The 25,579-nt window shown below is 50.7% G+C and overlaps 1 protein-coding gene across 3 annotated transcripts in view; it reads left to right on the top strand.

Annotated features, from left to right (window-relative positions):
- Nucleotides 1-25,572, top strand: part of IGSF3 (immunoglobulin superfamily member 3) — a 91,976-nt gene extending 66,404 nt beyond the window's left edge. For all 3 annotated transcript variants that reach the window (XM_053934295.1, XM_053934293.1, XM_053934294.1), the window contains 5 exons: nucleotides 419-823; nucleotides 15,759-16,169; nucleotides 17,781-18,188; nucleotides 21,891-22,325; nucleotides 22,687-25,572. In XM_053934295.1, the coding sequence (XP_053790270.1) occupies nucleotides 419-823; nucleotides 15,759-16,169; nucleotides 17,781-18,188; nucleotides 21,891-22,325; nucleotides 22,687-22,937 (1,910 nt within the window). In that variant the 3' untranslated portion in view covers nucleotides 22,938-25,572. The remainder of the gene's footprint in view (nucleotides 1-418; nucleotides 824-15,758; nucleotides 16,170-17,780; nucleotides 18,189-21,890; nucleotides 22,326-22,686) is intronic.
- Nucleotides 25,573-25,579: the final 7 nt, after the last annotated feature.

The raw sequence follows: 25,579 nt of genomic DNA, 5'->3' as shown, positions 1-25,579 counted from the left end.
GGTTGGGGGACAGGGTGGGACACCCTGCCCAAGAGGTGGATGTTAATCCCAGGGCGCTGGTGCTGAGTAGCTGCTCTGCCAGGTGCTGCTCCCTTGCCATTGTGCTGCTGCATTTCCATACAGGGTTTTGGCAGCCTGCAGAGGCTGTGTCTCAGGGGATCTCACTCGTCTGGGCAGAAATCAAGGGCAATCCTGCTATGGCTGCAGCCCGTGCTCACTCAGGCAGTCACTGCTGCTCAGGCAGTCACCACTTGTGTGTTTTTGCCTCTGCTTTTCGCCTCACTTAGCCATACCAAATGAGAAGCTGACACGACTCGAGTGGCTGATCACACCACTGGATGAGCACTCTGGCTTTTGCATGCTGACAGCAGGGCCTCCATAGGCAGGTGCCTCAAAGCCCTCTCCTCTCTTCCCACAGAGGCCGGATTTGCTGTCACCGCCATCTCCCGCACCCCGGGGGTGACCTACAACGAGTCCTTCGACCTCCAGTGCATCATCAAGCCCCACTACCCGTCGTGGGTGCCGGTGTCGGTGACGTGGCGCTTCCAGCCGGCGGGCAGCACCGAGTTCCACGACCTGGTCACCTTCACGCGCGACGGCGGGGTCCAGTGGGGCGACAGGGCCGCGGCCTTCCGCACCCGCACCGCCATCGAGAAGGCCGAGTCCAGCAACAACGTGCGCCTGAGCATCAGCAGGGCCAGCGACACCGAGGCCGGCAAGTACCAGTGCGTGGCCGAGCTCTGGAGGAAGAACTACAACAGCAGCTGGACGAGGCTGGCGGACAGGACCTCCAACCTGCTGGAAATCAGGGTCCTGCGGCCAGGTGAGTGCCAAGGGCGTGTGGAGGGGGTTGAGGGGCGTGCTGGGGGGATGGGGTATGTGCTGGTGCTGCAGAGGTCTCCCCTGAGTTAGGACTGCTCTTCTGGCAGTGGCTGATGTTTCTCACTTGTAGCTGGCTCAGCTCTTTGACTGTGATTATGTTGGAGCTCCTGTATCCACCTCTGGGGAAGTGGGTCCTCTCTTTGTCGTTTGTCTGCTGTTCCCAGGGTTTTCTTCTGGGAAGTGAGGTGGCTGAACTCAGTCCAGTCTCTGGAGTGTTCCTGTGAGACAGAGGTGGTATTCAGATTGCCACCTCCATTTGTCAGGACAGACTCTGAAAAGAGAGGAGAAGAATGGGGCAAACAGGATCAAAGAGAGAGATGTGTTCCCACCAAAGCTGCATGTGCACCATAGATGGGGTGCTGCATCTCATTCTGCTGGAGGCACCTTCAAAAACAGATGGTGATCAAAGAACCTGATTTTCATCCTCACCAGAAATTGACCCCTTTTGTCTGAAAGCCTCCACGGCCACAGGTGCCCACACAGGGTGTGCAGCAGATAACCACAGGCACCTGGCATGGCAGGGGCAGTCAGAAAACCTACAAGGTGCTGTCCCTGTACAGCCACTGAAGTGAGTGAGGGGCCTTCTGAAGGCCTTGTCACTGATATTTTGGTGGTATCCCTATTGTGCATAAACAGTGCAAAGATACGTGGCCACAGTAGCTGTGGGCTGTTGCTGAGCTTAGGGGTGGAATTGGTGTTTGCAGTGAGGCTTTTAACACCTTCAAGACTGTTGGCTCAGGTCCTTGCTGCATGTGAGTTCTCCTTTTGTGTTCCTGTGCAGAAGGACTCCTTCCTAGGATCTCTACTGGTTGGGCTTTATGTTTTTCCCATCAGTATCCCTCTTCATACTCCCTCCACCTTCCCCAACCATGTCTTTAGACAACTCAGGGCATGCTGTGAGCTCGAGCCACCTTATGAGCTCTCCATCATTTTTCTTCCCTCTCTATCCCTTGCCCTCATCTCCAGGTTAATCTTCTCCATTTATCTTGATTATGCTGCCTTGTAATACATGTTTTACTGCTTGCAGGGTCGAGTTGGTGATGTTCATCATTTTAGCTTAGCTTCCTTAGGAAGCAGTGTTGAATGGATGTAGTCCCTGGAGTAGCATGCTTCTTCACAGCCCTGTGCATGCATATCTGTGTGTGAGAGAGAGAGGGAAGGAGAAATCCTTGATAACAGCTTCAGGAAGAGAGCCTGTGTGTCACAGCTCAGGGTGGCAGGCAGCTCAGATAAACTATGCTCTGGCAGCCTGTTGTTCTTTACTGGAGCAGTAACACTCAAGTGATGCCTTAACAGAACAAGTTGTCCAGGCCTCCATGGTTTTTACCTCTCCTTGTCTCCCAGCTGCTCAGCAAACGACTGCAAAATAAGTCTTAGCTGTCAGTTCAGTGAGCCCTGCACAATGTTTGAAGCTTTATGGCTCACAAGTGGGGATGGAAGAGAAGAGGGACTCCTCAGAGCTCTCCCAGCACCATGGCTGTACCCTCTCTGTGTTTTGTTACTGTGTCCCAGGCAGCCTCTGGGAGCGGCTGCTTGATGTTCTGCATTAATGAAATGGTGGCAGTCAGACCAGGGACTGCTCTGGTTCTCTCTGGTTTTGCAGGTGGCAGAGGGTTGTATTGTGTCAAAGACATTCCTGGGTCTTTGGCTGGATGATCTCCAGAGAGAATCCAGGATGATATGGGAGACACCTTCCCCAGACACTTCTGAATGAACGTCCTAGAGCCCTCCCAGTCAAACCTGCGCTGATGAAGTGGGTGCTGGTTTTCAGATAAATATCCAAGGCTTCTCCAAAAAGGGTCATTCAGGACCTGGAAGGATTAAACAGCTGAGAGCTGTCTGTCTACTTCTGTTCACCAGTCACTAGTTATCTGAGATGAGTTCAGGTTGCTGTTGGGTGTCTCAGTCCTAGCCTTTCTTTTGCCATTAGCCATGGCTGTCTGCCTTGACCCATATGCTTGGGGTGACCTATCTCCACTACCAGTCCACTAAGGGACATCATAAAGAAGGCTTTTCTGGAGGTGTTTTGGCAAATGGAGTCAGCATGTGTTTCTAGACTGTAAGTTAATGTGGGGTTTCTAGTTCCCTCTCCAACCCCTGCTCCCTGTTTGAGTGACCTTTCTATTTGACAGGTTCCTGGTGCAGACATGGAAGTCAGTATATGTCAGCCTTTGAAGTGTGTTGAGGAGAGAAAGGTAAATTAGTGGCAGCCTCCTTGCTTTGTGAAATCCGAGAAGAAATGAGCAGTATTTTGAGAAATGAAACATGTAGGGGCTGAAGGAGTGAGCAAGGAAGGCAGGCAATGGCAGCATTAACCCAGTACAAGGGTTAATGTACCTCTGAGTACAAGCTCTGCAGACATGATGGCAGAAGTCTCCTGCGTGGCAGCTGAGCCAGATTTGGCCTTTGAGAGTGACATTCCTGATCCCTTGGGATCTTTTTTGTTCTAAAGACTGGCAGTGTGAGGAAATTCCCTATAAAGGGTGCTGGCTGTGTGTGTGAGAGGTTATAAAGAATTTAGGTATCATGTAAGTTCACCAGCAGTAGCACTGGGATCCACAGCTCCCTTTCCTGGCCTGCTGCTCACTGTCATGCAAGCCTGCACACCTTGGGTTGAGAGCTCATGTGTGCTTTACAGGGACAGGGACCTGCACTGCTTTAGGGCCACTGCTGAGTTTTAACTTCTGTAGGCTGGGGCAGAAATCCAGGCTGGTGTGGAGGGCTGTTAGACAGGACTGGAGACCAGACTGGCTAGATAGCCTGTGGCTGTTTCATTTCCCTACAATGCAGTGCTCTCCTTTCTACTTCCATCTCTCAAGATACCTGTTGTTTCTTTCTTGGTGAGCTCTTGTTGCAACAGAAGGGGAAGAATAATAAAAGTACATCTCAGTTCCCACCAGCTGCTTCCCTGGAACCAAAGCTGGCAGGAGACCATGCACAGTAGTGCAGCCTGAACTAGAAGTGAGCCCCGAGTGCAGGAGTGGAGATTTCTTTTGTGTTTGGGGCTCCCCTTCTACTGCACTATCTGGCCTGCCTCTGAAAACCTGGGTCTTTCATCCCCAAGGCCATCATCCCTTTCCCCTGAGGGTTCACCACCATTTTCCCATCTAGAGACACTGCTTTGCCCTTTGCTTTGCCCCTTTCCAGGTTGAGAAGAGCAGCCAGCATGCAAGGCTTAGTGGGCTGATATTTGAGAGATCCATCAGGATTAGCTGTGTCCAGTCCTTGGAGAGGACATGTGTGGTGGCTCCCTGGCAGTTAGAGTTTCCTTGGGTTTTAGGGGAGGCAGAGGTACCTTTTAGGGGAAGCAGGTGGTTCCTTTTGAATCCAAGTGACCCTGGAAGCCTTTGGATTCAGGCTGAGCTCTCAGTGCTCACACTGAGATGCCAGCTGACCTCACTGTTCCCTGCCTCGCACAGCATGGAGGGAAAACAGCACTTGGGCTCTGGGCCCTGCCTGAGGGAGGAAGGTGGTAGATAGGTTCAGACAGGTTAAGGGGAAGACACAAGGGCTGTCAGGCAGGCTTTATTCCCATCTCCTCCTTGGATCTTGCTTCTCCCTGCCAGGTGTCCAGGGATGAGACAGCAGGCGCTGTCTGGGAGCAGTGCATGTCCGTGTGGTCTGCAGGACTCAGACAAGGGCAGCAGACAGTGCACCACGGGGGCTGTGCTGCAATCTGGGCAGGCTTGGGTGTCTGCAGAGTGCTCTCTCTTTTGGCAAGGAGGCTTGGGGCAGATTTGTGCTGGTGTATTAAATTGCCATTGTCATTGTGTGTGTTGCTGCACTTACCATTCCCCTGCAGCACAGATCAGGGGGTGATTCTGCAAAGTCCTGGGGTATGAGTGCTTGGAGAATGTATCTGGCAACACCAGAATAAGAAAGCGGGGCTTTCACACAACACCCCCACCCTCAGAGCGCCTTCTCACCCCTTTCATACTCATGCACTTCCCCATTCAGCTCCCCACCCCTCCATCCTTGTGTTGTTCCTTGTCCTGTTCCTTCGTGACTAAATCTGGACCGGGTGCTCAGGGAGAAGCTGCAATCGCCTCTATAAATCTGTGCTCTTGCTGCTGGGATTTTGACAGTAATGAACATGGGAGGAGGGATGGCAGGGGATGATAACTGAGCAGACGCCGGGGGTGCTGGGCTCCTCACTGCTTTTTTGCAAGCCAGTCTACAGCAGATTGATTGACCTGGGAGCTGTCGAACAAACAAGGCAGTCATGCTCTTCATTAGAGCATTAATTAGCTTCCAGAGGCTCTCCAGGGGCTGCTTCTTAAAGTTTGGTTTATTAGAAGCTGTCAGGTTGAAACCATCATGGAGGGGGAGGATGGAGGCTTGTCACTGGCCTTGGAGGAGCTGGAGGTGGCTTCTTCCTGAACCTTACTTTAGGAGTGGGGTGAGCCAGAGCTGTGCTGTCCCTGAAGCCCTGCATTCAGGTGGGTGCAGAGCCCTCTGCTACTTTTCTGCTCTCTACAGGAAACCAGAGAGTGGCTGTGCTGGGCTAGCAATGGCCAGAGAAACCTAATGAGTGGGGAATGAAGGACTCTTACCTCTTTGTCCAAGCCCATCCATGGCAGCCACAGAGAGACTATTCAGTCTCATGCTCCTCCTTCTCTCTGAAGGCTCATTGAGCAGCCAAGCAGTGGATGGTTGTGACTGTGCAGACTTAGGATGCTGGGAAGATAAGGAGGGCACGAGGCAGAGGAGAACTGGAAAAGGAGGCTGCTTTATAGCACACTTAATGCTGGGAGAGGAGGACTGATTTTCAAATAAATAACTACCAAGACATTTGTGGAGTATAGTGAGAAGCTTTCCTTAACTCAGATATTTCTGTTAATGCCTTTATTCCATCTCATTTTAGTAATTCTTAGTAATTTCAGTGTTTAAGGAATCCTCTCATGGATGGATGTGAAAGATGCCTTTTCTACTACAAGTGGCCAGTGGGATACTGACCACACTCTTGAGTGGAGGCTCAAACAAGTGTTTTCAAAGGCCACAAAGTCTCTGCTTTAACCTGACACTTCTTGCTTCTGCCAGCATCCAGCAATAAAATTAAGCAAGGAAAGTTAATGAGCTGGAAACTTCCTTACAGAAGTGAAGTCTGGAAACTGAAGTTTGCTGCTTGCTTGATCCCAGAGTGGTTTTGCTCTGTAGAACAGCACTGCTTCCCTGCTTTACAGCTGTCTGCTCCATCTGGCAAATGGTTGTACTCCTGCTTGAGTGCTGAAGAGTTCAGGAAGAGCTCAGAAGAGAGGAGCCTGTTCCTCAGCAGCAGTGGCTGTGGTGCAGAGCAGCCTTCTCTTCCCTGTGTGCTTGGGGACTTGCTCCTTTCCCTTCATGGCCAGTGGGTAAGACCTGCTGTTCTTCCTCAGAGCTGCTGCTCCTTCCTTCCAGCACACTGAACACATGAAATGAAGGGGCTCAGTGTTGCATGACCCAGAGCTGTCCCCTTTGCCCTGGGGAGCTCTGTTGCCACACTTGCCAGGTCCTCTGGGACAGATTCTCCACTTAGACTTGCTGTAACCTCCTTGGCACAGTTATTTATCCCAGGCCAGCACCCCAGGGTGCTTTTTCTCCACGTTTAGCCATCACTCCCTCCTCCAAACATGCCTATCCTCCTGGGTGTAAGCAGCAGGGGAGGGAGCTCATGCTGGAGCTGCTGCTGCATTCCTGATGCTGTATTGGGGATGATGACACTGGCCGTGTGGGGTCACAGCTGTGATTCACCTCTCCCTGCATTTGGTTTTCCTCCTGGGAGCGGTGCTGCTTGGCTCCTCTGCAGGTTTGCCTGTGAGAGCCTTCTGTAAGAGCCAGGTGTGTTGAGCTGATTGCAGCCAGTTATGTTCAAGTTTTGTCTTGGGACTCCAGCCTGGAAAATACACCCAGGAGTGTGACCTGAGAAGTTGAACTTTAATTGGATGAAGCATCTTGGATGCATTTCACAAGGGTGAAGAGTGTGGGAATGCATCCTTGTACCTAGTGGGACCTTAACCTGACTCAGCTTGCCCTGTGTGTGCCCACTGATCTTAGTGCAGGCAGTCTTTCTTTTCAGCCCTCCAACAAGACTGACAGTGCCAGGAGACCTGGGCCATATCCAGGATATGCTACACTCTTCAGATTAGCTCTCTCCATGGTTACCTTTTAGGTCCAAATTTTTCACTTCCATTTCAGAGAACTCTCTGCTTTCTCTCTTTGATATCTCCTGAGCAGTTTTCCACTGCTGTTTGCAGCATGGATATACAAAACCATGGTGTCAGCCTGTTTGCAGTCTGTGCACATGCACCTTCTTTGATGTTTTCATGAACAGCTTCTCTCTCTCCACACAGTTTAGCTTCTCATCGATTCCCTGTTTTCTTTCCTTGGACTAAAATACTCTGCTGTGAGCAGTACTTAGATGGTGTTCAGCTCTAAAGCTTTGTACCTCCTCCTGTCCTTGAAGATCTCAAAAGCAGAGTCAGCAGGGGCAGCCCTTGAGGGAGAAGGAGATTGGTGATGAGCAGCTTTGCAGCCAGGTTGCCCACTCTTCTCCTGTCCCAGTCTCTGCATGGAGCCCCAGCTCTCTGTGAGATGAGTGGCCTTGGGGCCAGCAGGCTCAGTGCTGCAGCAGCACAATATTTCTCTTGCTGCATTCTCAGCCCCCAGTCAGAGCACTGCCCAGCCCAGGGGTCCCTCCCTGTATGTCCAAGCAGCACCTTTGGCAGTCCAACCCTGTGCATGGCACGTGCACCATTTTTCTGTGTTCTGTATCCTGAGGAATGCTTCTCCTGGCATGAGAAACTGCAAGTTCTGACATAGGTCAAAGACTGATTCCTGGGTTCTCTGAACCTGAGATCTGCTTCCTTACAGCAAAATGGCTACAAACATGCTGAACCTGTGGCTCAAGTTCTTTTATTTTAACATATGTATGTATACATAAAAGTTTTCTCTCAAGACCATCTTACTTTCTTAAACAGTCATTTGGGATGCTGCTAAAGAAAATTACTGTAGCTTTCCTTGTCCCAATTAACAGAGAAGCAGGGAGTTCAGATGATGGATCTGTAGCCCATTATGCTGAAATATGTTCTCACTCCTTAAGAAGTTCAAGAATACAATTCCTTAAGAAATGACAGATGGCTCATTTCACTTGGTTGTTCTTCCAGCAGTAGTTGTACTCACTAGTTACAGAAGCAGAGTCATCCATGAGCGTTCAGTTTTGGGGAAATGGTATCTTCAGCTGCAATTAAATGTTGCCATTCCGAGGACTTGGTAAAGTGGCTCCCAGGTGGGAAGTAAACCCCTGCAGGTGGAGCTGATCTGGCACTTTGCTGCACAGGAGGAGGTGATCCTCATCCCCTGTGTGGACTGCTGGCTGCATGGTCCTGTCCCATTCCTTGTGCTGGCACAGGTGCTGCTGTGCACCAGCTCAGTTTAGTACACCTGCAGAAAGCTAGCCCAGTGAAAATGAACAGTTAAAGGTGAGTGGAGTGAGCTAATGCTTGGATGAATTCAGCTGTGTCCTTCTCAGGGGACTTCCCTTTGCTTGGAGAGCGGCACCTGACACTGGCAGGGCTGGTGCAGGCAGTATCTAAAAGATCTCCTGATCCTGCCTGAGGTCTGTCTGGAGAGCTTGCTCTCTGGATGGCAAGAAAATGACATTTCACACCACTCTAAGCAGCTCATCTCTGTCTGCCCAGCACTCAGATTTTCAGCAGGAGCTGCCAAAAATGCCCAAGTCAAGCGCAGCGTGTGTGGAAGTCAGCCCAGCACTACAGGGTGCAGTTGTGCACTGAGTGTGCAACTGCACAAAGCTGCCAAGTTGTTTTGTGAGGGAAGAAATATCTCAGGAAATCCAGCCTCCAGCACGGCATGGGAGTTGGTGTGTGGTACTGCTGTGTGTGTGTTACAACTTGCTCTTCAGGTGCATTTAATTACTTTTTTTTCCTAATTGACGGAGCACTCCTTTGTTTGAAATCTTCCTGACGAGGAGTTGATTAAATATCTCTGTATGTTATTTTTTTTATTTCTTTATCCTCAGTGACTGTAGCTTGGTACTGAATTTATCTTCCAGTGATCCTATCTCCATATTTTAATTTACAAGTGATCAGTGAGCCGTATATTGTTTTCTGACAGCAGGCACAACTCATGCTGGGAATCTTTTATTCCTCCCTCCCCTTCTCTCTCTCGTGCAGAACTTTTATGTGCATTTCAGGAAAGTTTCTGGTTTTAGGTTTGTGAGGCATTTTGCTTTGGGGTACATTTGTTTCTTGCTGTTCTTTACACTGACATGGTTTCTGTTTCTTAGGGAAAGTCCTGTTTTCTCCAGGCCAGTGGTACATCCCAGCTGGTGGTCTCTGCCTTAGCCTTGGCTGGACCTGGGAGACTGTGAGCTTCCCAGCTTTTTCCATCCTTGCCTTTTCTGTATGTGCTGGCAGATGTATGGCTTCTGGGCTTTAAGGAGCCTTTCTGGGTCACACATGCATTCCTCCCCGAGGCCCCACTTGGTTACCTGCTGGTTTGTTAGCTGCTCCACGGGCTCTGGCACAGCTGCTAATGCCAGGCTGTTCCCTGGCCAAGCACATGTCCTTGTCACTGCCTGCAGTCTTCACATGCAGAGATGGACTTGACCCGCTCCCCAGAGTTTGGTGGGTCTGCAGTCTGACTGTGCTGCTTGTGGGGAGGGGCACGCCATGGGGCCACTCGCAGGTACTTTGGGATGATCAGACTTCTTGGGGCTGGAACTGGTGGGGGTGCGGATGAGCAAGTGGATCCACCATAGGGTTTGAGGAGAGGTGCCTGTTCTGCTTTGCCACAGCACCCTCTGGCACCATTTTGAGAGCATCAAACTCCACTCCCCAGGCTGCAGTAGCACAGTGTCCTTCAGTCCTGTGCCTGTGCTTGGGGCTGAGCGCTGGGCAGGGCTGTTGGACAGGTGATGGTCAACATGGACGTGCACAGCTACTTAAGTACCCGGCTGGTCTTGCTGCAGCAGCAGCAGCTGTGTGGCTGGAGAGTGTCTGGGCTGCCTGCTGGGCCATGGACTTTGCAGCAGCTTGCTGAACATGGTGAAATGCAGGTCATTTGGTGGTGTTCAGAGTCACAGGCTCAGCTCTTTTGTCTGACCACGTGGGAGGGGGCTGAAGCTGAGCCTTTTTCAGGAAAGGGTTAACGCTGTCTTTCCTTCCCACAGAGCTGCTCTCCCAGTAATTCAATCATGTCAGCCTGTTTGCAGGCAATAATTCATTGTTATAGGAACACTACAGTAAAGTGACAAGTTAATAATGGCAGTAATAATGGCAGGCAAAGTCTAATGCTATTTCCCTTTCTGCTGCTCCTGTTGCACCAGCAGCCTCCCATGTTGGCTAATGCAATTTGCAACCTCACTAATCCAGTTTCAGGAGGAATTGTGTTCAGTTAAAAGAGAACAGCCGGAGTCGGGAGCTGTGCTGCCGTGTTCCTGCCTTCTCTGGGGAGGTTGCCCCGGTGCTGGAAGCCTTTGTCTTTACTTTGCTGTGATTTCTGTGCTGTGGTTAAGCTTAAGGAGCACAGTCCTCCTAGGAGCATCTCGTTTTCTTCCCTTCTGCAAATGCCTTTCTTCTGATGCCTCCTCTCCAAAAGGGCTTGCACATCTTTCCCTTTTGAATGTTGGTTTGATTTCAACTAAGCTAATAAACGTGAGTCACCCAGCTCTCACCATGCTGAATCAGTAGGCTGGCGTGTACTTGCTTGACTCCGTTCAGTCATTAAAGCAGGAGACCTTGTAGTGTCTGGGGAGGTGGAGGAGGATACTCAGCCCTGCTTTGTGGAAGAGAGAAGAGCTGGCAGAGGTCTGAATGTTAATACATGTCTAAGCCTGTGGCAGTAACCTGCACACTGGTCTCTTGAATCCCAGGCAAACACCCTCCTGGAGGAATTCAGGTACTTTGTGCTTTTCAGGCCCTAGTGAGGGAAATGATGAAGCACTTCTGGGATGTGATCACAGGCTGAGGGAATGGCTGAGTTTGTGCCAATGGCCTGGCCAATACCCTTCAGGGCTGTACACTGAGCCTGTTGGGGACAGAGGGGTTCCTTGTACAAGTCACCGTGGGGTGTGCTCCTGGAAAAGAATCTCTCCTGACTGGCCTTGCTAAACTCACTGTATGGTGTTAAACCAGGGCTGGGCTCAGGTTGGGCTGGCCTCATTTCTGCTCCCCCTGCACACACACCTCAGCGCAGTGAAATCTCAGTGGAGGCTTTTAAAATTAGGACATTTCCTTGGAAAACTTTTTGCAACATTTCATCAGTTCTTTCCAAGCAAAAGTGTTCTCTGGAGGAGCTCTCCCCAGCGAGCAGCAGCCTCCAAAGTGGGACACTGCCTCCCTGCTGTGGTGACAGGGCTTTCTGGGGACTCTGGGATGGTGGTGGCCATCCTCCTGCCCACCCTTCTGTGCCACAGCTGGTGGTTCATGCAGAGCTGGCTCCTTCCCCAGCAGATAGCCCCCTTCTCCTTTGCTGCAGGGGCAACATTCTGGGGTTTTGCATGGGGCTGTTTTGGGGAAGGGGTATCTTCAGCTGCAATTAAACACTGCCATTCCTAGGACTTGGTAATAGTGGCTCCCAGGTGGGAAGTAAACTCCTGCTGTTGTGTTTTCTTGCTGCCTACAAGGCAAAATGATGTGAGGTGTTTGAGACGGAGTATCTTCTTATCACAGCATTTTTAGGTACAGGTTGCAAAGTGCTTTGCTAAAGGTAAGTGTTGTAACCCCAGCTTGATGATGAGGAAACAGAGGGGAGGGAGCCAAAAGGCAGCAAGTCAGCAGAAAAACCGTGAATCACATCACTGTCTCTGTCCTGCTCCTCTGATGACTGCTCTCCCTTCCCCCAAATATTTGTATAAGCATGCTTACCCCATGCACAGCTTGAGGAGACAGATTGCCTGCTTTGATGGTGTGGAGAAAACATCTACTACTTATCAGTTTGTAGAGGATCAGGCTGTGTCATAGCCTGCTGTGGTTTTAAGGGCTGTGTCTGACCTGAGCTCCCAGCCAGAGGTGCAAGCTTTGAGGACCAAAAGCTGCCACAGGCATCTTGAGATAATGATAAAAAAAACTAAGAGGTTTCTAACCATGACTTGTTGCCAGTGTAAATTGAAAGCCTTAATAGCATATGTAGGGCCAATTACAGTACATTAAGGTACAATATCCTCTTTACTGGCACTCTCCAGGGAGCCAGGAGACATTGTGGCAACAGGATTATGGTTTGCAGATGATATGCACGATAACTTTACCTAGACAGAGGCACCTGTTCCTCTCACAGAGCAGATGTTCAGGAGGCTGTTAAGAGAACGTCAGCCTCTTGACAGCCAGCAGAAAATGCTGGGTAACCGTGTCTGTTCACACCGCTGTGCCCACCACCTCTGCTGCCTGACACGGGGCTGGAGCAGCCCTGCCCTGCCTCACCAAAACCCCAGCCCCTGGGGCACACCAGATCAACTCAGCCTTTGAAGGCCAAGCCCTTTCCTGGCTCTCTGCCCAGGCAAATCCTCAAGCCGGGAAAGGGAGTTTCCCCCTTGTCAGTAGGGCGAGGTTTCACTGGCTGGGTGCCTGGGGTGTCAGACTTCTTGCAACCTCACTGGTGCACCAGCAGCTACAACCATTTCCATGTCATGGCAGCATCTTTAAACATGACCTGGCAAGCTGCACGTGGCATGGAGATACTCAGTTTGCACTGGAATAGGCTTACCACCAGAATGGGAAGAGATGGATGGACTCCCTGGCATTGTATTGTACCATTCCCATTAACCTGGACCACCAACTTCAATATTGCCTGTTTTCCCCTTTTTAAATATTTTTTCCCAAATGCAAAAAGAGCTTTGTGGATTTGTTTGCATATCTGTGAACAGTGGCTGATGGTCAGCCCCATGGGAGAGCAGAAGTGTGAGTTACCCCACAAGGCTTCCCATGTCTTAACCAGGATCCCTGCATGGACAAGCAAACCAGCCTGAGGGTGAAGCTGCCCCAAGGTGTAACCTGTGTGCCACAGCATTTCCAACTTAGCTGTTATCAGCCTGCGGTCCATAAAAGCCTTGAATCACTACTATAGGATCTGCAAAAGGTAATGAAGAAGAGATGGGTGCCTGTGTACTATGCAGGAACTACTACCAGGACATGGAAGCATTTGGCATTCACAGAATTGGAAAAGACTGAGAACGTCCTCTCTAATTCTGTGGGAGGGAAACAGAACCTGCACTTGCATCTTCTGCGGTGTCCTCCCTTAGGAAAATAATTCATGTTTGATGAAAAGTACATTGGCAGGGATGTCATTACATATCACTGATACCTCTAATCTAGAGGAAACGTTGTGCACAGCTATGAACCTCTGCAAGAGTGCAGTCTGGCAAAGAGAAGACCTGTGATTCCCTGCCAGGGCTTGCTGCTCCAGCTGGTAGCAGCTGTAGAAGCGCTACCTCATCAATATCTTGGGGACTCAGCGCAAATGTGGGCAAATTCCTGACTGCTGGCTGCAGTGGCTGCCAAGGATGGCTTGGAAGGATGGGGGGGGGGGGTGAAAATTAAGATCTCATTTTTGCCAGAGTTAATAAGATTGCTTCCCCGTTGCTCTCAAACAGATTTCTTCCCAAAGGTTGCATGGGAGCAGGGGAAGCTGCTGAGGGACCATCTAAGAGTCCTTGGATGACCTCAGGGGCCCGTGCTGTTTGTACACAGTGACAATTACTGTGATTATGGTCTGGGAACAAGCCCTCACTGCTTCAGTGTAATACATGTCATGTGCAGGGTGGGTCTGTTGCCCCAAACACTAAGATTAGAATTACTCAGTGTCAGCCATCCTCATTTCATCTCCTGGAGGTGTCACAATTTGGGAAGAGCACTGAGAGAGGTAGTTGCCTCTCAGCAGCTCTGGTCTGTGTGTACTCCGGCTTTGTGTGTGTGTGTTGATATTGAGCACCCCACCAGACACAGCGTGTGTGTATATACTGCATTTTAATAGATATAGGGCTACTGACTTAACATACACAGTTGCTATAGTAACAAAGGTTTCCGTAGTAACGGTTGCAGAAAATAATCCAGTACCAATTAAAAATAAACTGTTTGGAAAGGGGGCTGGGGGAGAAAGGAAACTGCTGAGAACCACCTTCTCCTTTATTGGTTCATCTCCTAGGGACTAGGAAGATTGATTAATGCTCGAAATAACTGTTCTTAACCAATGGTGAGCTAAAAAGGTGGGATGAGGGTGGGTGTGGTGGCTAAGGCTGTTGTCCTGAAGTGAAACAAAGGGGAGGGAATGTGTCTGGGCTATGGCAGAAATACAAGAGGTTGGTGCTGACTCTTTCCATTAGGTTGAAATCCCTAGGGAGGCAAAACAAGGACAGTTTCCCTCCTTTGCTTCCTCCAGTGTCTGCATGCCATACCACAGGCTCAGAGTCTTTATTAGCATACTGATTAAAGCCACAGGCAGTGCAGGCTCCAGGGGAACTTTAGATGCGATACCAGGATGCCTATCTCAGATGAGATAACACAGAAAACGTTGTGCTGGGAGTTCCTCCCATTTGAAGTTGTCTGTGCCCATCCTCTCCCTGGGCACTGTCACTCATCGCTTGTGCTGACAGGCATCCGAGGCCCTGGTGCCCAAGAGAAGCTGGAAGCAAAGCATGATGCAAAGCAAGGAGCCCGTGCCTTGGTGAGAGAGAGAAGACAGCGTTGTTTCCTCACAAACACAGGATGTGTGGGATGTGTTTCCAGTGTGTGGATGGGCACAGGTCCCTTGGCAGCCTTCAGTTGTTTGTTCCTGTGGTGCCACACTTCCGTCGTGCCACTTGTACCCGTGCACTCTTCAAGTTTTATTTCAGAGATTTGCAGCTTGTCTGCAGCAAGGCACCATTCCCCCTTTCAGAGGGGAACAGGGATGTGAGGAGAGGTGAAGGAGGGGAGGCCCATGATGGAGAGCTGCTGGGAGGAGTGGTGTGTCTGGCTGGGTGGGAGCTGCCTCTCTCCCCATCTGTAGCTGGCGGGGACTCCAGGGCACACCGAGCACAAGTGTCACAGGAGGGCGCCTTGTGTCCTCCCCTGCCGACAGAACGCCCTGGCTCAGGGCTCAGTGCTGGGGTGACAAGCACAGCGTGAGCACACACTGCAGTGTAGGCTCTGTCTTGTGGTTGTACAGGGAGAGAGGAATTGGGAATCGGTGTGTCTCTCATGACAGGATGCTAATGATTCTGCTTTATCATCTTCAGCACCATGGGACTGCTTGGCTACAGCGTGGGAACTGCACTTGTGCTTGGGAAGCCAAGAGAGGTGATGGGCCTGTGGCTTGTCCTAGGCTGTGCAGTTTGTGGTGGACTTGGAGCCAGACCTCCTGGCAGTGGGAGCAGAGCTTGCTCCCTGCTGGTCCCTTCCAGTCTGGTGCTCTTTCTCCTTTCCCAGTTGTGCCTGCACTTCCTCCCCTAGCTATTGCGTGTCTGTAGGATACACCTCACTGAGATGGCTGGCATGTGACAGCAGTGGGGTCTCCTTTAATTCACTTTCTCAGAAGTGGTTTTCTATGGAACTGGTCAACAGCTCATTACTCTGAGGTGCAAGTGGTATGATTTCACCATGAGAAAAACCACTGAGTTTGGGTGTAGTCATCTTACTAAGTCTGGTGCCTTAGACCACTATGAATTAAGAAGAGTCTTTTAAAGGTCAGACTGTGAAAAAGCAGCCTCTCTTGCTGAGGGACACAGTGGGAGGATCCAGGAGTAGGTAGGGGTTGAAAGGAGAGATTTTGTAGAATATCTAAATGCCTTAAAGGCATATGGGACCCCAAGCAAGACGGGACTCTCTGGTTCACCCCAAATGCGGTGAGTTTCTTTCCTGTGTTAATGACCCACCTCTCTTCATCCTTCTCATTCCCCCTGGCAGTGACCAAGCTGCAGGTGAGCAAGTCGAAGCGCAGCATCACTCTGGTGGAGAACCGGCCCATCCCCCTGAACTGCTCGGTGAAATCCCAGACCAGCCCCGACTCCCACTTCGCCGTGCTGTGGTACGTGCACAAGCCCTCGGATGCTGATGGAAAGCTCATCCTGAAGACCACGCACAGCTCGGCCTTCGAGTACGGCACCTACGCGGAGGAGGAGGGGCTGCGGGGCCGGCTGCAGTTCGAGCGCTCCGCCTCGGGCGGGCTCTTCAGCCTGACGGTGCAGCGGGCAGAGGTGCGCGACAGCGGCAGCTACTACTGCCACGTGGAGGAGTGGCTGCTCAGCCCCAACCACGCCTGGTACAAGCTGGCAGAGGAGGTGTCGGGCCGGACCGAGGTCACCGTCAAGCAGCCAGGTGGGGTCCTCTTGGCAGAGATTGACACCCTGTCCTTGCATGCTCATGCCTGCACATCCCTGCGTGGAAGGAGGGTTTTCCCTCCTTTGATGTGACTCTTGTCACTTCAGGCTGAGCTTTTGTGCCTTTCAGTGTCCCCACATGAAGGTTGTCCATCGTCCATAGTCTGTAGGGCCACTGCATCCAGCCAGGTTTCATTGTCCTTGAGAGCATCATGTAGCAAGAGTGTCAACTAGTGACTTACTGAGAGAGAAACTCTGTATGTGTGCCTGCCTGGGAAAGCATGTTTATGTCTGGCACACAGTTTAATTTTACTCTGTGCCTGTATCCTGGCAGGCACAGGGAGCCTTGTGTCTTTTCCCTTTGCACATGAGATGGGAGTAACGTTTAATGAGGTGGGGAGCTGTCTGCCAGGAAAGGAGAAATCTGCTCTGTGGGTGGTTTCCGTGGCAGTGGATGACACTGATAAAGGTGAGCTGGTGGAGGAGCTAAATATAGCCCCCACAAGCTGGGGCAAGGGGGAGAGGCAGGGAGGCAGGTACTGTCCAGAGCGTTGGTACTTCATGAGGAAGCCTGCCTTATCCTTGCTTGCTCCAGCTGCCTGTGTCTGGAAGATAAAATCCCTCAGGCAGGATGGATGCAGCTGGATATCAGGGCTGGAGTAGGGCGCTTAGTGCATTTTCTCTGTCTGGATTTGGCTGGCTAGACACAAGCTCTGTGGACAAGGGTGCAAGAGGGACGTTGGATATGGTCCCCAGTGCAGCTTTGCCTGGTCACACACGCAGGAAGCACAGCAGGGCATGGCTTGCTGCCAGTGCCAGCTCCTCATTTCTGTCTGCAGAGTTCCAAGGTGGCTGAGGGGTGGTCAGGGACGGGGGAGCTGTGACTGTCCCCTCCTTTGCATTGCCCAACTCTCTCTGGGAAGTACGGTGCTTGTTGCTTGCTGCAGCAGTGGTACCAGGAAAGTCCAGGCTGGCCCTGGAAAGAATTGTGAGGGATTTAGAAGAGTTCCACACGTCATTTCACATAAAAGAGCTGATTCCAGTCACCCTCCCGTGTATCAATGAAGTTGTGGAGCAAAAACCAGGGACATTCCCGAGGCAGCAAAACACTGCGTGTGACTTTGCCGTCATTCCACTTCTTGTTTTGCAGCGGGGGTTCCCTGTAATCAGCTGTCTGTTCTCTACCTTGCTGTTTTTTTCTTTTTTCCACAACAGGGGGGCTTACTGGTTGCGGTGTGATGAGGCTACTGCCTTGTCCTAGGAGGAGAACAAGAAAAGAGTGAGGTGTGATCTCCCTTCATTAAGTCTCTGTGCACTTAGGACCTCCCAGGTCCTGCTGGGAGATTGTGGGTTCCCAATTCCCTCCACTGAATGGGTTATTGTTGGTGACTAGCCTGAGATTTTGAGAAGACCCTAAAAAACACAAGCCTTATTTTCTTTTCATCCCTTAGTTTTTTTGTCCTTTCCTTTCTCTGTTAGTTTTTCCTCTACTTCCTTATTTATTTCATCACACCCCAGGATTGTGGCCATGCAGGGAAAGGCTCGTGGGGAGACAAAGGACCCTTGCAGCCCTTGGTCACGTTGCATTTCTAACGGGCTTTTCCTATAGATAACCGCCTGCAGGTCAACCAGACCCACAGAAACATCACGGTGCTGGAGAATGAGTGGGTGACCCTGCAGTGCCTGGTGAAGAACCGGACCAGCCCCTCATCCCAGCTCGTGGTGGAGTGGTCCGTGTGGCGGCCGGGCCGCGCCGAGAAGGAGGTGGTGGCCTGGCTGAGCCGGCAGGGCACGCTGCACTACGGGGAGCCGGCGGCGCTGGGCGACCTGCGGAGCCGGCTGCACCTGGAGAGCCCGGCCCCGGGCCTCTTCCTGCTCTCCATCCAGAACTCCACCGTGCGGGACAGCGGGAACTACGGCTGCCGCGTGGAGGAGTGGCTGCTGGACCCCAGCGACCGCTGGTACAAGCGGGCAGAGGACCTCTCCGGGCTCATCACCCTCACAGTCAAGCAGCCAGGTGAGTGGGATCTGCTGCCATCTGCCTTGGGCAGCCTTGTGCCCTCTTGGGCAAACACAAATCGCCAGCTCTCTGTCCAGGCACAGGGCAGGACCACAGGACAGACCATGCTGATTCCCTTTTCCATGTCTTCTTCATTGCACTCTTGCTTTTCTGGAAAGAGTGTAGAGCAGGTTCTGCAAATACAACTAGATGGGCTTGGCATTTTGTTATTGCATCTACAGTTTGGTTTTTTTTCAGCCCTTTTGGCAGATTAAATAGGGTAGGCTCCTGATTTTACTCACATTTTGATTGAGAATAGGATGGAAGAAGCTACCTGTGCTTCTCAGGTGTGTGCCTCAGAGGCAAGGTCCTTTCATGAGAAGAGGGCAATGGAGGCACACTGCTGAGTCTTACTGAGCTTGCTGTCAACCAGCACCCCCAGATCCCTTTCTGCAGGGCTGCTCTCTAGCTACTCCTCTCCCAGTTCTACTTGTGCATGGTGTTACTTGGACCTAGGTGTAAAATCCAGGCAGTTCAGCTTGTTAAATTCCATTCCATTCATTAAAGTCCAGAGCTCCAGTCTATCTAGATCACTTTGTAAGGCCTCTTGTCCCACAGGGGAATCAGCAGCACCTCCCAGTTTGGTATTGTCAACAAATTTGCTAATGGTGCATTCAACTCCTGTATCCAGATCTTTGATAAATATATTAAACACCACTGGTGACCAGTTACCAGCCAGAAGTAGCCCCATTCACTTTATCCCTTTGAATTCTGCCCTTCAGCCAGTTCTTCACCCAGTGCACCGTGAGCCCCACCTCAACCCACAGCTGGAAGGGTGCTGTGAGGGACAATATGAAAAACCTTACTGAAATTGGAGAACTGCATCCACTGCCTTCCCTTCATCCACTGACAGAGCAGGTGACACAAGGATATTGAATTATTTAACCAGACTTACCCTTTTTGAAGCCATGTTGGCTGTGTCTGATGGCTGTGTTGTTCTTTGAATGCCTTTCAGTAGTACCCAGGATAATCTTCTCCATAGTTTTTCCAGGAACTGAGATCTGACTAACAGGTCTGTGGTTTCCTGGGTCTTCTCTCATGTCCTTCTTGTAAACTGGAATATATACTGGCCAGCTTCCAGCCAAAGAGCACTTCCCCAGACTCCCAGGGCTCTTGGAAAATGTTCAGGAGGAGTCCTGCCATAACACCTGATGAATGCCATCAGGCCCTATGGATTTGTGGACACTCGGCTGACACAGCTGATCCCTCACATTTTCAGAGTCTGCAGATGGAAAAGTTACTGTTCCTGCACTCATGGTTCTCTGACTCATGGGATTGGGCAGCCCAAGGTCTATCAGTATTATTAAAGACCGAGGCAAAAAAACATTGAGTGCATCTGCTTTTTCTTCATGCCTATTAAATAGGTAACTATCTTCAACAGGTACCAGTTCAACATTTTCTTCAGACATCTTGCCTTAAAAAAGTGCTGACACAACACTGACCAATTTCAGGTCTAATTGAGCTTTGACATTTGTCTCCCTGCATATGTGAACTACAGCTCTGTAATCCTCCTGCAGAGCCTCGTTTCCAGAGGTCGTACAATCTCTTTCTCCTCTTGAGCTCCACAAGGAGTTGCTGTTCAGCCAACGTTGCTTGACTTAGGACACAGTGGAGTTGTCTGCTCCTGTGTTCCCAAAAGGTGGTTCTTAAGACTGACCAACACTGATGAACTCCTGAACCTTCAGAAGCAGATTCCCAGAGTACTCTGCTAAGTTTTGCCTGTTTTAACAGATAAGATGCAAAGGCAGTTTACCTTGGAAAATACACATTCCCTAGTTTTTGAGGCATATGACTCAAGATTAAATGTCTTAAAGGCTATAGGACAAATAACAGTATAGTATTCCTCTGAGTACTTTCCAGTACTTTATAAAGCAACCACTCTGCATATTTTGCAGTGCTTCATGCCTGCCCATTCCAGCAAGATATCAGCCTTGTAACTCTGCAGCAGAGCTGGCAAAAGTATGAGGTTCTGGAAAGATTTCAGTGGTCATTCCTGGCAGAGATTTGTACTGTGGAGGAGGAGCAGGGGACAGCAGAGCTCTTATCTGCCACGTCTTTGCTTGGGAAGTTTTGCTGGCCAGAGTGGCTTGAGCAGAGAGACCTCCCCAGACAACCCCTGTGCCGTGCTGGGTTGTCAGTACAGCTCTCCATCCAGTGTGATAATTGCCAGCCCTGATGGAGGGGATAATGAACAGCAGGAAAAATCTCTGAGGCTCCTCTTGAATTGCAGAAGACTGTGGAGTGGGAAGAAGAGAGGGAGTTGGGAGTTCACTAATTGAAGATTTTTTTTTTCTAAATGTGCTTTGTTGTTGTTTGTTTTTGTTTCATAGCAGTCAGTACTTAACAAAATGACTAATCGTGCTTGTGACTCATGTCTCATTAGTGAGGATCTCCAGCCTCATCTGTCAGGGCTATAATCATCAGCAAGGGGAGGAAAAACCTCTCAGCACCTTCAGACATCAGTTCTCCTCTTTCTGCTTAACCTGCTAGAGGTGAGGGAGGCTTTGTGTTAGTTTTGACAAGCCATTTCCTTCCCTTCCTCCTTTTTTTACCTTACTAGTCCCCAAAATTTCATGACTTAACTCATTCCTGTTTCTGCTCAGCAGTCTTCTTTAGGAAGATGTGAACTGCAAATACTCATATTGCTTAGGGCCTGCAGAGCTCTGGCCTTAATAAAGGTTTTCCTCACAGGACCATTTAAAAAATGTTGGGCAGGTGCTGTAATGAGAAGCCCACTGGGCACAGCAGCCCTGTGGCTGATGAGAGCTGAGGGACAGCAGCCCCCTCCTGAGAGACACCCAGTGTCTGCACAAGGGAGGGCTTGCCCAGCTCTCCTCACTGGAGAAGAAAGTGTCTTCGGTGAGCTATCGACTTGCCCTTCCTGCTCAGCTCCCGCTTTGGAAAGGGCTTTTTAATCTTTAAATGAAAGCTTAGATCCAGACTGATTGTGATCCCTGGAGTATGTGCTCCCTGGCAAGATGACTAAACCAAATGTTAATTGCTCTTGAAGTCAGCCTTTAATCAACTCATTGTGGATTCTGGCCACTGTGTCTCAGTTAGGTAAAAACATCTCTTTAGCCTTGCAGCAAGCACTAGAGGAAAAAAAATGAGGAAGACTTTTGGAGCATCCTTGCTGCATCAGTGTTGAGACCATCTCTATGGAGGAACCTCTTACCTAAATGACTTTTCAAGCTGCTGGAAAAGATCTTCTTCTCTTCTGTCATAATGATTTTCAAGTCCTTTGAGCACTCTCAAAGAAATAAAAAGCAGGGAGTGCAATGTTCTGTGCAGCAGTAGCTGGGAAGGAATAGCACATGGCTCCTCAGCACATGCACCAAACCTTGGTATCCTGATATGTAGCATGTTTGGATGAGCTGCACCAGCTTTCTCCTCTTGTCCCTTCATTGGGGTGAGGATGGGCAGGGGTAGGATGGTGCTTGCAGCCAGCGCCTGTTTGCCCCTGTGCGAGATGGTGCGTGGTGAGGTGAGGATGCTGTGCCTGCAGGGTTGGCCTCAGAAGGTCCCTGTGAGTCTTGGCAGGCTGCATCAAGATTTGGGTTTTGCTTGGAATCTGCCCAGCACCAGCCATGACAGTTTGTGTTGAAACAGGGTGGTTTTGATGATAGCTCAGCACTCACCTCTTGATTTTTGTCATCTCAGATCCCACCCTGCAGGTGGACACAGCCACCGCCAACCTCACGGTGCAGGAGAAGGAGTCCTTCCCACTGGACTGCAGCATCCTGTCCCGCTCCAGCCCGGAGTCCCACTTCGCAGTGACGTGGTACAACCTGCGGGCCAAGGAGGCGGGCGACCACGCGGAGGGAGAGGAGGAGGAGGAGGAGGAAGAGAGGGAAGCAGTGCTGAGTGTGGGCCCTGATGCCATCTTCAGCCCCGAGGCTGGTCGCTGGGAGGGCCGCCTGCGCTTCCAGAGGCTCTCGGCAGTGCTTTTCCGGCTGACGGTGCTGCAGGCTGGCGGTGCCGACACGGGCAACTACTCATGCCGAGTGGAGGAGTGGCTGGCAGATCCCAACGGCATCTGGTACCGGCTGGCCGAGGAGGAGTCGGGGACGGTTGCTGTGCACGTGCAGGATGCAGGTGAGAAGAGGTGATGACTGTCTGGGGCATCCTCTGCATCTTTGGTTCAACCAAGATGAAAAGACCAAGGAGTGAGTGGGACTGGGGCAAGTTTATGGTGCTGGTACTTTTCCAATCAGCTCAAGGGTTTCTAAGATACTATAATATCTCCTCCAGGGAGGACTCTATCACTCATGAAACTCCTGAGGGGATAAAGCTGAAACATGCCCTATTACAACTTTATTCTGTTATTTTTCCCAGAGCTCCACCTCCTGCTTTGACATAGAATAACGAGCATCTGGTTTTCTACGTTTCTGAGGAAGTTTGCATGCCTTGATTACAGAGAAACCATGAAATGTGACCACCCTGTGTCTCTTTCCAGGCTCCACGCTGCAGTCTGTCATCTGCTCCAATGATGCCCTCTTCTACTTTGTGTTCTTCTACCCCTTCCCCATCTTTGGCATCTTGATCATCACCATCCTCCTGGTGCGGTTCAAGAGCCGAAACTCCAGCAAGAACTCGGAGGGCAAGAATGGGGTTCCCTTGCTGTGGATCAAAGAGCCTCACCTCAACTACTCTCCCACTTGCCTAGAGCCACCAGTCCTCAGCATCCACCCGGGAACCATGGACTAAAGAGGCAGAAACACCTGTAGGGACGCACAGAGGGAGAGAAGTAGAGATACCCTGGGGACCACAGTGGGATTTGTTGTTCTTGTTTCATTTGTTTCAATGTCCGTGCTCCGACACAGCAGGAGCAGGAGGGTCCAAGGCTTCTTCCAGCACCTGTGGGAACATATCCCCTCACCCCAATGGACAGAGGTACTTGCTGTACATAGCAGATGTTCCTCTCAGACTAATTTGATTCACAGTAGTTGCTGTCTTTTGGGCTGTTGCTTTTTTATCATTTATTTTTTGGTCACTCAAAGAACTGTAGACTTTCCCTGCCCTCCACACAGTGTGGAGTTCCCAGGGGGTGTTTGGTCCTACAATGATCTCTTTGGAAGTAAACATATATGTTTTCCAAAACAGACTGTTTTTCCTTCTCAGACTCAGTGCCACAGTGAAGAAGATCTTTTCCCAAGGTGCACTGAGCTAGCTCCTCCCTCTTCCAAAACAGACAAAGCCAAGTCTGCCCCCAGAGGGGTTAACTGGGCTGTCTGTCAAGAGGTCCATTTCAAAGACTGGCTGTAGCCTCAGCATCTTCTTGCCTCCACCTTACTCATTTTCTCAGGAGGGAGCAATTCACCTTTTGGGAGTGTTCCCAGGTCTTGGAGAGACTGAATATTGAGCGTGCTTGCGGTCAGGACAAAAGCAGTTTAGTTTGTCTCATGGAACTGAAAGGGGGGAAGGAAGGACACCTGAAAGCCCTGACTGTGTTGTAGCAAAGAGGGTCCTTGTACAGTCTCAGCAGAGTCATGCTCCTCCCTGGTGTCCCTGCTGCCACCTCTGATGAGGCAGATCTCCTCTGTGCCCCAGTCATTTGGGAATGGGAGGCTTAATCCAGTCTCTGAAGGCTTCAACATGACCAAAGTAAAGAGTCTAGGAAGGAGGAAAGGAGAAGCTCCACGGGTCAGGTTCACAGTCCCTGGATGGTTCAGCCAAGGAGCCCAGTAGCAAACATGCCACGTAGCGGGGACATGCAGTTAACCACCATGTGTCACAAGTTTTCCTGTTGCTGCACTACTCCTCAGTGTGAGCCTGGACAGAGCAACAGGCCTGCAGCACATCAGCACCCTGGGGACTTCCCTATCCCCTTGGCCAAGAGAAATCTTCCCCCTGCGTGTACATGCATCTGCCGTTTGTTTCTGAGACTTCAGGAAGAGAATCCATTTCTCCATAAGCTCCCCCTCCTGGCAACGTCACCTGCTCTTGTAAGAGTCACTGTGGCAGGAAATGCTGTTCTTTCTGTGAAAGATATGGCTCTTGTGAACCAAACCAGGGCTCTCTCCACATGGGGCACCTGACCTCCTGCACCCCCTAATGCCAAGAACCCCTGCCCTGTCCTGTGGAGGAAACCGCCGCCTCCTTCGTAAGCGTTACGTCTGGCGGAAGAAAATGTTTGCCAAAAATGGCCTTTTGTTGTCTTCCTTGATGTCTTCCTGGCAAATCCGGCCATTTGTTTTTTTGCAGCATGGCTGAAGCCAACCGGGGGCAGATGGGTGCAGCCACAAGACCCCCCTGCCTCACGTGTGAGAGGTGCCATACCCACTGCCGTTGTCCTCTCCGGAGGGTCGGACTGCTCTTTGGGAGCAGAGGGGACCTCAGCAGATGCTCTGTAGCACTAAGTCAGTTAGACCCTGATGCCTTGACGTTTCAGAGGTGGTGAAGCTTCAGGTAGGAGATTCGCACCATGAAGCCTCGCTCCTGTCTGGGAGAGGACCCACATGGCTGCAGATCGTCCCATGCAAAGGCGTTTGAAGTTAGCCACCTCTGCACCTCCACCAGAACAGCACTGGTTTCTTCTTCTGCTGGGAAGCCCCAGTTTCACTCGTCCCTCTGTGAAGTCTGCCTCCTCGAAAAATAACTGCTTACTGGCCCCAGCATATGCATAAAATCACATTCCTATATCTGTATGTATCGCACACCCGCACACTTGTCTTCCCTTTCTGGCTAAGACGTCAGCAAAGAGAGGAGTGGGATGAGAAGTGAATGGAAATGAAGAATCGAGGTGCAAACAGCTGCAGCTGCAAGCCAGTGGTTATTGTTTCCTAACTGTACTATCTCCTGTACGTACTGCTCCTAGGCAGGAACCACGACTCACTTCAGCTTTAAAGAAGAATGGAGAATGAAGTCAGCAGGAGCTGCTTTCCTGGGAGGGCTCTGCTCTGCACCTGAGCCACGCTCTTCCTTGCCAACCTGTCTGCCCCAGAGCAGGGCTCTCCTGGAGGCCTGCCACGGAGCCCAGGCTTTCCTGGGAAGTGGCTTCCACAGTGGTCCCTGAATGTACCTTGCTGGTGACATTTCTCCACTGCTCTGGCAGTGTGTTGCCCAGTCTCAAACTTCTCTCAGTTTTTATAAGGCAGCCTCTGCCTGTAATGAGTTTTAACACAAAGCTTTTCAAACCACTCTCTCTGCAGTAACTTTCTGTAATGAACCCAAGAAGAAAGAGAGGGGCCCTGTCCATGCATGATGTGGAAAAATGTTTGGGATTTTTAAAAAAAAGAAAAAAGTGAAAAAATACCCAACAAAAACTTTGTACTATGTTGCACTAAAACATGTTTTATACAACACACCCGAGAGCTGTAGTAAACTGTGTTGAAATTGTGAATCCTATT

This window comes from Vidua chalybeata, chromosome 2 (assembly GCF_026979565.1).
Source record: "Vidua chalybeata isolate OUT-0048 chromosome 2, bVidCha1 merged haplotype, whole genome shotgun sequence".
Lineage (NCBI taxonomy): Eukaryota > Metazoa > Chordata > Aves > Passeriformes > Viduidae > Vidua > Vidua chalybeata.
The sequence above is the reverse complement of the archived record's forward strand: the minus strand, read 5'-3'. Positions and strand labels throughout refer to the sequence as shown.